The following is a 12,229-nucleotide window of genomic DNA, read 5'->3' as shown; positions in this document are numbered from 1 at the left end:
TGGGAGTTTTTTAATTGTAATTTTTAATTGTTTGATGTTTTATTTATACTGTTGGAATTTGCTTTGATTCCTTTGTGAAAAAGTGGCATACAAATAATAATAATAATAATAATAATAATAATTGGTGGTGGTATGCCTACATACTGCTGAATATTGTTTTGATTCCTCAGTATGTTTAGAGCAAGTGGTCTTTGTCAAGGTGTATAATAAGAGAGAAAAAGACAGACAGAGAGACAGGTGGATGGCTGGAGATGATAGATAGATAGATAGATAGATAGATAGATAGATAGATAGATAGATAGATCGATCTAGATGAAATACATGCATATACATGCTCCAGAGGACAGAACTTTCCTCAAAATGCATTGCGTGTCTTTGGAATAAGAGCTGCTTACAGCACTTTGGGATTTCATGTATGTATAGACTAAGGTCCTTATCACACTGCAATGTTATAGCACTATATTTCACTTTGACTTTCTGTGGAATTCTGGGGTTTGTAGTTTAGTGAGGCCCAAGAGCTCTCTGACTGAGAATTCTAAATACACCTCTCTAAACAGCAATGCCCAGGATTCCATAGGATGTTGCTTCATACCAGTGGCACCAGGAATCTTGCCAAGAAGTGGAATAATAGCACTATGAGAGTATAGTGTTCTGTCCTCTCCTTGGATTGTGAATAGGTACAGCTCCCTCTGCATTCTTTTCTGTTTTCCCCCCCTTTTTTCTGCTTTGGTTCTATTCCATTATTTATTCTTCCCATCTCTCCTTTCAAATCTGCAAAAAACAAAAATGTTTGGGCATCAATTTCCTCTTTTTCTCCCATTGCTCACTCTCCCACTGTTGTTGACTTGACTAGCTGAACCACCTCCCTGTTTCATTCTTTTCTGAATTTGGACTTCTGTGAACAATGTGGACCCTTCAGAAGTTTTACTTATCCCACCATCCCCTTTAGTGCTTAATTTATTTCAGTTCAAGGGCAGCATCAACAGATATGAGGACATCTCCTGGGCCCTCTTTGATTCCATAGAACATATCATCTTCTTCCACTTTCTGTATGACATGGTGTTCCAGTAGCCCAGGTACTGACTTGGCCAAAGTTCCATCTCTTGCTGTGGCAGGAACAGAGCAATGGCATTGGTTTGGTGCCATCATCTCACCATTGCTCCAGCCCTGACTTTCCATCATCACAGAATCAATCAAGGCAAAATCTTCATAGCAAGGAAGTTGGAATCTGAGCTGGCTTTCTGTTGTTGGAAACACAGTATTTGGGGCACTTTTCCACCTCTGTAGAAATGGACTGTTGGAAGTAGATTCCATTGAAGAGGTATCCATTTCTTCTTGGAGTGAAGCTAGTGGTGCTTGGCTTTGGGACTTCTTAAATTGGCTGGAATTAAAAAAAAATTGAAGGTCATGGTTGCCAATGCTGCTTGCTCAGCTGTTTTGTGTTTCCACTGGAGAGTTTACAGTAAACCAAGCAGAATAGATGTTAGACTTTTGCCGGAACACCTTTGGTTCTGGAATGACCAGATTCATTTCTCGGGCTAGTTTAAAAACCTTGTTCTTGCCAGTTCATCACCAACATTTGATATATTTTACACTCTCCCATCCCCAAAGAGAGGCAAGACTCTAACTAGAGGACAACTAATTCTACCACTATCATTCCTTGGTCTTGTAAAGTGCCGGCACCTTTAATGTTACAATTTCTCACAACTGTAATCTCTTCACTAAAAACCAAAGGAGAACTTTAGGTTTCCAAATTATTTGCAGTTAGGCACGCCAGTTCAATTTTTTAAGGTCAGGAAAAACAGCGTTCTACAACTGTGAAATCCAGCTATTGTTTTGTTCTAAACTAGTATCCAAATAAATTAGTGTTGCCTAATGTTTATGCACACTTGACTGTCTATATAATCAGTTGTGACTGGAAACTACACAAATACAAACTTCTTTGTAGAATGTCTAGAAGAGGATCATTACACTGAATTCACATCTTCCCTCAAAATCATAGTACCTTACCTGAGACTTCTTCAACATAATGCCTTCTAGATAATTTGGATTAAAACTCCCATCACCCCCTTCCTGTTCATATGTTGGATGTGAAATTTATCCCGCAGATATACCAATCCTACATTTCTCTAAAGTAGTTTGCATTTTATTTATTTTGTGTGTAAACCTTGACATCAGCTGTCGAGATGTTTATGAGCATCCCATAGTATCACATTAGCTCTGGTCTCTGAAAACCTAGTAAGCTATTCTGTTTGCCCTTGATTTCCAGAAAACATATCCACTAGTGGCTGGTGGCTTCATACCAGTGGCACCAGGAATCTTGCCAAGAATTTGGACTAAAATCTGGAGCAAATTCTAAGGCATACTGACATCTGAGGTGCCAGCTGTCTGTCTGTCTGCCTGCCTGCCTATCTATGCATCAAAGTATAAGTTGTGGTAGAAGCTAGTCCAGTCTGAAGTTTGAACATCTTTGAACATATAATGGGAATGAGAATGTTAATCCAATTCTAAAGTTGTGACATATAAAAATATTTTATCCATTATGTCTATATATTACAACTTTAGAGTGGGATTAACTATGAATCTTTGCATGTCTGCAGAGTATATAACAGAAACAACTGAAAGGGAAAGTGGACATAAGGAAGTGGTATATAATGCAACACTGCCTCAGGGCAAATTACAAGAGCTACTCACAAGTGCAACTTTGTTGCTCCCCTCTGTGATTCTGGATCCTTGCAAGTATCTCCATCACACTCTGAATTCCTGTGGACCTCTGCTTTAGCCTGGACAAAAGGCTGGATACATCCTCCTGCCTTGATTTGTGGGACTGGGGTAGAGAGGACTCCCAAGTGTTCTGCAGGGCTTGCCACAGTCTTCTGGACCTGTTCATAAGATGGCAGGCTTTTCTCATAGGCTTCAGATTCTTTCAAGCTGGTATAAGGTGTCTGTGAACTGCACAAATACAAGCATTAGTGGGATACCACTTCTCCTGGGACCTTTTCACACTACACAGTTATAGTGCTATATCCTACTTTTAGTGTCATGACAACCTCCTATAGAATCCTGGAGTTTGTATTTTTATGCCACACTAGAGCTCTATCTAGCAGAGAATTCTTAACAACTGCAGATCCCAGGATTCCATAGGATGTTTCCATGGCAGTTAAAATGGAAATTATAGTGCTCTAATTATGTAGTATGAAAGGGTCGTTTATTTGTAATCCTGTTCCTTTTCATTACAGGAGAAGAAGATAATTAACTAGTGATTCAGAAATCTGCATGACTTCATATTTTTGAGCCAATCTGGTTTCAGTTTAATGCAGAACCTTCCCATAAGGTTCTCTGTCTTCATACCAGAGTTGGGTTGGATATATCTTGGACTGGTTATCTCAAACAGAGGATGCCTCACACAGAAGACTGTCCTCTCGCAGACGTTCAAACAGAGCAGGGCTCTAGAATCTCTTCCACTCCAGAGATGTTGAACTCCATTTGCCAAGAATTGTAGCCATCTTGACTAATGATAAGGCATGATGGGCATAATAATTCATCAACATACAAAAGGCCAAAGATTTTCGTACTCATGGAGTACAATCTTCATAGCACAGGACACAGGGTCATGTTATATACTACGGTACTGAGCCCATTGTATAGAAATTGCTCCTCTAATGAGTTAATGAAGAAGGTGGCCAAAATGAATTAGAGGCTATAGATAAAGCAAATTCACTCACCAATATGTTAACATTCAAAACAAACCCTTAAATGGGGATCTTCTCCTTTCTCCATCAGAGTCCTAAAGCCAGAAACTGTGCTGGGATGGAGAGATGTGCCACTATAGGTCCCATTAAGCCAAACCTGAACAATGATGGACCCTGTCTAGAAGTTACATTAGGATACATGAAAGGACTCCTCTATCCAAAAACTTACCATGAAACAGATTTATGAAAGATTGGTCCACCCTAGCCCTATTGAAAGACATCCATTTAAGACACACTGATTTAAAATCACACATTTGAGCAAGAAAACATGTCTGTCTGGGGGAGGACTAATCCACAGTGTCCTTAATCTTATTGCTAGTCCCACTTAGGCTAAACTCACTGAATCAATGGAACTTACATAGTGTTGACTTCCCAAGCTTCCATTGATTCAGTGGGTCTACTGTACTTGGACTAACAATAGGATTTAGGACAGTAAGGGCTGTCAAAGTCTTAAATCAGAAAATTAATGGCTTACTGGAATATATACAACAGGCTATCCTCTTACCCTTGCTCAGTATTCAGTTGAGAGGCACTGAAAAGGGAGCACTGGATTTCAGCTGGTGGACAGAAGACAGGGAAGATTATTTTGGCGAACAATTTATCTTGATTGGACAGTTGTAGTTTTCACATATCTGAGAGATGAGAGCAAGGGAGCTGTTGTTCTTAGGGCCAATGTAGATGCTCTGGCTGTTGAACTGTGGAGTTGCACATGGCTCTATCTCCACTCCACCCCCAGACCCTCATCCACATTATTCACTTGAAATTCTGGGAGATGTTATCCAGAGATTTGGGATCAGTGCCACCAGTAAGCTGATGATGAAAATATTTTTTACTTTCTGTCTGTATCCAAAAAAGAGTCAAAATGGGAAATCAGGAAATCAGTAAGATGGGCTTACACTCCCCAAAGATGCAGGTTTGCAGTTTGGGTCTACTCCTGGGTGGGCATTCACACTTACTTTTTTGTAGCGAGGAGAGCTGGGTCTCCTCAGGGATCTCATACCAGATCGAAGTTCCCACTATGTTTGCCACAATTGAATGTCTTTATGGCATTTTATCCCTGTTGCCATTCTCGGGGTGGGGGCAATAGGGATAAAGTGCCACAAGAGATTTGATTGTGGCAGGAGGTGGGGGACGGAGAGAGGAAGAGGAAGAGAAGGAGGAGGAGGAGGGAGAGAAAGGAGGACAAGGGAAAGAAAGGAAGCACAGCAGTGGCAGATGGTGGGGAGGAAGAGAAGGGAGGAGGAAAAGGCACCAGATCATTTTGAAAATGGAGGCACCTCCATTTTCAAAATGGCCCCTTGTGATCTGGATCTCTTCAGTAGTGAGTTCTCATTACCAAAGATCCAGATCATTGTGATGCCACAAAAAACTCACTAGTTGACCTGGTGTCAAATACACCGTATAAAGGGGTTTTTGGGGCTGCTCCACCACACACTGCACCAAGTGCAGTCATGGGGAGTATGAATGCCTATGAAATAACCTGTGTTCCACACTGGGTTATTTCATAGCGTACATGGGCCCTTGGATTCAATCCTGAGCCTGGATGCCCAGGCTACTAAGGAAACTGGAAGTGCACTTGACCAGTTAAAGTTAATGCACCAAATGAACCATTCTGGGAGATGTATAATATTGCCTTGGTGACATATACATGCCTTAGTAGCATCCTGTTTTGTAAAATGGTCTACATGGGGTTGCCTTTTAAGACTTGAAGGAAACTGAAGCTGGTCCAAAATGCTGCAAACCAACTACTGACCCAAGCTGGTTACAAGGAACATTTCTCATTTCAACATCTTTGCTGGCTGCCAGTCTATTTCTAGGCACAATTCAAAGCGGTAATTAAAACATATAAAAGCCCTTAACACCATGGTTCCAGGCATTCTAGAAAATAGTAATTTTAGAATATAGATGCCTTCTGTAGGTTCTATCAACTTCAGAAGCACCATACTTTCCAGCTGTCCTGATTTGGCATGGACAATCCTGATTAATCTTCTGTTGTCCCACTTTCTCAACTGCCTTAATAATGCTCCAATTTGTCTTTCCTCCTCCCACTTTCTTTCTTTTGCCTTGGCTTATGAACAGTGGTGCAAACTTATTTCAAAGAGCAAAAGTAGTTTGCACTGCATTGAGTCAGCCTTGGAGGAAGGAAGGGATAGAATCTTACCCTTCTCAGTAGATTCTAGTAAAAGCAAACTGCTGTAGTCTCTCATAGCTTGTCTGTTCTATCTAATTAATAACTTCTGCCATCTTGACCACACACTGATTCTGCTTGGCCACAGGCGTCCCAGTTTTAATCTGTAAAATGCTGGAGGGTATGACGTGCTTTTGGTAAGGACACAAGAGAGGGCTTTCCTGATGGCCATTACCAAATTCTAGAACTCCCTTCCAAATCAGGTTATGGTAGACCCCTCCTTGCTGTTCTTCTGCCAGCAGGCAAAAGCCTTTCTGTTCAGGCAGTCTTTGAACAACTGATTGCCTGTTATGCTCAGAGGATTTAAATAGATGTACCAGACTTTTTAATATTTCAGTTCGTATTTATTATTAGGAGGGCCATAAACTATTATAATTCATTTCATTTGTAGTTCAATAGGTCTAATTTATTGTGTTTTTACTAGAACCTTTTGCTAAATTATGTTGTAAGCCACCTTACACCCCAGACCTGGTGGAAAAGTAAGAAACGGATTCAACAAACAAACAAACTACCCTTCCCTAACCAATATAACTTCCTCAACCCACTATAACTCCTTGAATTCTGGACGGCAAGGAATATTCGAGGATTTGTAATCCAACATATCAGGAATTGTTATTTTGTTTGTTATTTATTTTGTCATGGGCCAACTTTTCTTTGAGCTTGAAAAAGCTACTTTTTGGACAAAAATCCCAAAAAGGTAACTGAGAGGTTCTGGGAAAAGTAAAAAATTTCCAATATCGGTATTTGCTGGATGAGATGATATATATAGAAGGCCAAGACACTGAAATGAGGCTAAATGTTGCAGCCAGAAGATCATCCTTTATCTTTCCTGAACTTTGGTCTCCAATGTTGTTCTGTATCTTAAAAATAATGAGCAAGATGGTGCTTTTCTTGTGCTTCTTTAGCTTTAAATAGACATAACATTTCAAGTAATTCATTTTCTCATGCCAAACTTTCCAGAGAGTGACCTTGTCCCCCTAGGAACACAGTTTATGCTATGTACTGCTGATTAGCATTCTAATTAAAAAGAAGATTACATACTGTTGAGTGGAAGCCTACAAGTCTGGTTTTCTTAGATATACGTACCTACTCTTCTCAGGAATCTCATTTTCAACGCATGAAGTACTAGGCTTTTTTACAAGGAACTTCTCCGACTCTGAATAAACAGAAACAATTCTGACCTGGGGGGAAAGGGGAGAAGTTAGGGGAGTTGGCTGAACTGAACAAAGTAGGGGGGCATAGCTTTCTTGGGGTACGTTTGACACATGCACATAGCTGCACACTTTGACTTGTGTTCACTTCCACATGGAATGGGTAGCATTGATGGGCACCTGTCAAGACCTTCATAGCTGCCGGGGACTCACTGCCAATTTATTATTTGTTAGTTAACTGTAAACCCTGCCTTTCCTCCAAAGAACTTAAGACAGCATACATGGTGCGCCTTTTCCACACTTTCCCACACACAGAATTTCTTGTCCCTCTTGTGCTTCCTTCTTGCTGTTGCAGCCTGTGGATTTGTTGTTTTTGAGTATGCAAGCAACTGTAAGAATATTGACCAGGTATGAGAATTATGTGGCCATCCTGATGTTGCTGGATTACAACATCTAGAATACCAGGACAACACAGCCAATGGTAAGGATTGCTGGGAGCCTCAGTTCAACAATATCTGGAGGTCTGCACTTTACCCACCCTGGTACAGATATCAGCATCCTCCATTGGCTTGCACTCTCCCTCTGGACAGGAATGTGGATGAGGCCAAGACAGAGGAGGCAAGTGGATTAGCAGCAGTAAGGAAGAGTCCCCCCTTCACTGACATAACACACACACACACATTTGTCCCTTTCTCTGCAAGGTCATCAAAATTTGTGGAAGCAAATGTAATAATGTATGGAATAAAGAGTAGAGCACCATCTTTCCTGCTGCTGTTTCAGTCAAATTGGAACCTGTGCACAAATCAAAGCTTGGAAATAACACTTCCAAGTTACATTTCCCCCTTTTTAAAACAAGGTCCTGGTAAGTGGGAATTAATTACTTTATTGGTAGAATGAGTAACATTTTCTAGCTAGACTTCAGAGGCATAGCTGTGTTAGTCTAGAATATTGGTATGCAAAGGTATCTTGTAGTACATTTAAGATTGAAAGAAGTTGTAACATATGCTTTCGTAGACTTGACATCTGAGGAACTAGACTAAGTCTATGAAAGCTTATGCAGCAACTTCCTTCACACAGTTAGAGTCAAAGGGACTGCAAGATCCCTTTGCATACTGATTTTTTTAGCTATTTATAAAAGTTACTTTTTAAAAAGATCTTGAGGCATTTTTAAAGCCATTTGGGCATGAATGCTTTTTTACCGTTATCTTAGCATTTTCACAGTTATGCCTCATTTATGCTATGCCACTTTGATATAAACCAATGATGTTGCACAACCAAATTGCACATTGTGCAAATTGCTCATCCATGAAATCAATGTCATTACAACTATAGTGCAATGGCACAACTATTGTACAATGGCACCATGTGTGTAGCTCCACGTATATAAACTTTAGCCAAAAAAATAGAAAATGCATGTGCAGGTGAACTCTCACATGCATAAGACACCACTAGGATGCCAGCCAGTATCTTAAAAATTACCTAAAACTTCCAATAGCTTGGGAATTCTTTTTGGAGACAAGAATCATATATAAAGTATGAAGAGAGAGAGAAGAGAGGATATCATTTGTTGAGGTCACCTTTTTTAAAAAAGAAAGAAAGATTTGTTCCCTACCTTTGGGTAGCACTGGCACATACTCCAAATGATCCCGATTACTATGGTCAAGGCTCCCAGAGTGCAGAAAGTGATGTAGATCTGAGGTTTCTCTACACTCATGATGAACATGCCAATCATCACCAGAAAGAACCCCACAACGATGAGTCCATAGCGAAAGGTTTTATTTTCATCCATTGGCAGCCACACCCCCAAGAAACAGAAATCAAATTCAATTTAATTTCTGAATAACTAATTCAGAGAAGGGGGAGTTGCCCTGAAAACTGGGGTGCAAGAGGGCAAGAAGAGACTCCACAAAGGTTGGGGAGTCCTTCACCTGTCCCTGACCCAGACAGCAACCCTCAAGGAGGTGCACTGCAAAGAGGTATGCCAGAGGCTGTAAGAGGATGAAAGTCAGCTGCACCTTCAGACCAGTCCTGCCCAGGTCTGAGCCAGCCCATTTTGAATGGGTTTGTAATGAATGCAAACCAGATATTTAAATTCACACTTGAATAACACTGCCTCCAGGGAAGACATAAATGTCACCTTTGGTATAAGCAGTACCACAGCTAGGAATACTTTGGATCTTTCTAGTCAGAGTCCCACTGCTGGGTGACTGACAAATTGAAAAAACAGGCAGATCCCACAACAAGGTAGTGTCTGGGTCACATATCAGTCCCTGACACAAACTTGAAGGGGTTGGAAAAATGGTTCCTTATCTGTGCTTGGAAATGTTGATATGATCTTTATGGCATATTTAATTGCTCCGATTTATTGTTTATCCTTTCTTTTATCAAAACATTTACATAACTGCTTCTCTTCCAGAGGATTCAGGGTCAGTATACAAAAGTGAGACCAATAAAATACTTTTCCACACAAATATATACAGCAGTGGAAGCATTGGCAGGGTCTCGAGGAAGTGAAGAATGAACATGCCACTAAGAAAGGCAAAAGGGAAGATGGTTTTGCAAGCATTACTTGTTTGTACATGTGTTACACTGCAGCCAATGACTACCATGTCAGCACAGTGGACTGGGCCATGTTCTACTCATTGCCTCAAGAGGATGCTCCCTCCCCAAGAAAACATAAGCTGCATTACTTTCACAACAGAGCCTGAGAAAAGTTGCTTTTGGATTACAGCTTCTGGTTCAGGGATTCTGGGAACTGTAACTTTTCCAAGCTTTGTTTCACAAACACAAATACATTTAACTGAGCTATGTAGGCAAGAGTAAATATATAGCCCTCACAAAGATTAGCATTATATCCCCCAAGATTTCACAGATGAAAGCTAGAACGTGTGTATAAGCAACATCATAGTAGAGTGAAGATGACAAAAGTTATTAAAAAGGAAGCACACACAAGCGAGGAGAAGCTGCAGCAGTTTGCTTTTGCTTGAGTCTACAGGAAAGTCCAAGGCTGTGCCCCCTTCCTGTGTTCTCTCCCTACTGAACTGAATAAGAACTACAGTACTTCTGCACTTTAAACATTGTTTGCAGCAACTGATGTATGCCAGAGATAAAGGAGGAAAGTGGAAGGAAGAGTGAGAAACTAAGGGTGTGTCTGCACTGCACAATTAAAATAGTTTGACACCACTCTAACTGCCATGACTATCCTACAGAATCCTGGGATTTGTAGTTTGGTGAAATATTCAGCCTGGTCTGTCAGAGATGTGTGGTGCCTCATCAAACTACAAATCCCAGGATTCAATATGATAGAGTCATGGGAATTAAAGTGGTACCAAACTGCTTTAATTTTGCAGTGTGGATACATCCTAGGACCTTTTAAACTCTTCTGAATAAATCAGATTACATAAAGCTAACTGAGATTGCCCCTGCCAGATCAGGACAGCTGGAAGATATGTAGGACTTCACCATCAAATGATCTCCATCACTTTTCATGTTAAGGCCTTAGCGTATGTTAATCTGTTACAGATTTGTTTTAACAAACTTCAGTCATCTCACTAGTTTTAAAGCACGTGTATGGGGAATACATTTTCTTCCATCCTTCAAAGAACTGTTATCTCTTTAGGGAGCATTCACACAGTCTTGTGACAGCCTGTTCATGTTGAGAGTAATTAATGGAAAGATTTTAATCACCAACCCATTCTTCAAATGTTCTTGGATGAAAGTGAGTTTTTCCCCATTGCCTTCTCTTAAAATTGCTACACAGTCATTCAGATCTTTCTTCGGAGGAGAAAGGGTTCATACATTCACAAGGTTCCAGGCTTGCTAGGGTTCTGACTCTTTCTCTTCATGGGGATAAATAATATGTTCTTTTCTTATACTTCTCCACCATCTTACTTACAGAAACAAAGTACTGGGTATAGTTTGCCATCTAGTGGGTTTTTTGCACAGCTACATCAATGCTTGACACATGGCAAAACCCAATGTCATGGTACTGTAAATTAAAATTTTTCAGATATTGTTTTTCAGAAGCTGATGTTTTTCATAAATCCCTGTGCTCTTTAATCTAAACATTCTTTCTTCCTCTTCTTCCTCCTCCCTCAGCTGTTCAAGCAAATACCATCAGCCCAGTTGATGAATAATCTACAAATGATGGAAGAACTTCATCTAACCTTTATGGCTCATATTATGAAAGCACATTGGGGGGGAAAAGGTTCCTGAAGGGTCCGGGATGGTTTGGACCAAGATAATCAGTGGCCAAAGGGAATGATTAATAGCTAAGGCTTTAATAACATGTAAAATGCGACAGGTGGATGCGACAGTCAGGAGCACCTGTTATCAGCTTTGGCTGATATGCCAGCTGCACTCCTTCCTCAAGCCAAGAGATCTGGAAACAGTAGTACTTATGCTAAGTTCGGAAACTTCAGCTGGTATAAAATATAACACCTGTATTGAAATCCCTTCACTGGCTCCCAGTCAGTTTCCGGGCATGGTACAAGGTGTTGGTTATTACCTCTAAAGCCTTACATGGCTTGGGTCCAGACCACTTGCAAGAACGCCTTCTTCCATATACCCCACAATGTTTGGTCAGCTAGGAAGAACTTATTACATCTTTAAAAAATCAAGATTATCTGCTGTGATCCGGAGGGCCTTTTCCACTGCTGCTCCTAGACTATGGAATGACCTGTCGGAGGAGATCTGTCTTATTACCACTTTAACGGCCTTTAAGAAGGCCATACAGACGGATTTCTCCCAGCAGGCCATTCCTAATTAGTCACACACACACACACACACACACACACACACTGAGCAAGTCACTTGTCTGCCCTGCAAATATAGACTATCCCGCCCCTGTCTTTTATTATATTTGTTCTTATTTACTCTAGTTCCTTGATTGTAATTTTTTAATTGGGTTGGGGGCTTGGGGGAAAACTTGTTTTAATAGTAACTGATATTTTACGCTATTGCATTCTATGGTTTTTAGGATGTTGTAACCCGCCTTCATTCCTTGAGAAAAGGCGAGCTAAAAATAAATTATTATTATTATTATTATTATTATTATTATTATTATTATATCAAAATCTATAATTTTCACCCCAAAACCGGCCCCCAATGTATGCATGAGGTCAGTTTATAGTCAAGTG

General features: G+C 40.4%; 1 protein-coding gene across 1 annotated transcript; it reads right to left on the bottom strand.

Moving 5' to 3' along the window:
• Positions 1-945: 945 nt before the first annotated feature.
• BSND (barttin CLCNK type accessory subunit beta) lies at positions 946-8,880 on the bottom strand. Its single transcript, XM_089518677.1, is given in 4 exon segments — positions 946-1,381; positions 2,695-2,952; positions 7,027-7,121; positions 8,704-8,880. Coding segments are annotated over 4 exon segments (966 nt in total).
• Between the last annotated feature and the right edge of the window lie 3,349 nt (positions 8,881-12,229).

The sequence above is a fragment of the Sceloporus occidentalis genome, unplaced genomic scaffold, assembly GCF_023333645.1.
Source record: "Sceloporus occidentalis isolate IW3139 unplaced genomic scaffold, rSceOcc1.0.p SCAF_3, whole genome shotgun sequence".
NCBI classification, from domain to species: domain Eukaryota; kingdom Metazoa; phylum Chordata; class Lepidosauria; order Squamata; family Phrynosomatidae; genus Sceloporus; species Sceloporus occidentalis.
This window is presented reverse-complemented; position numbering and strand designations above follow the sequence as displayed.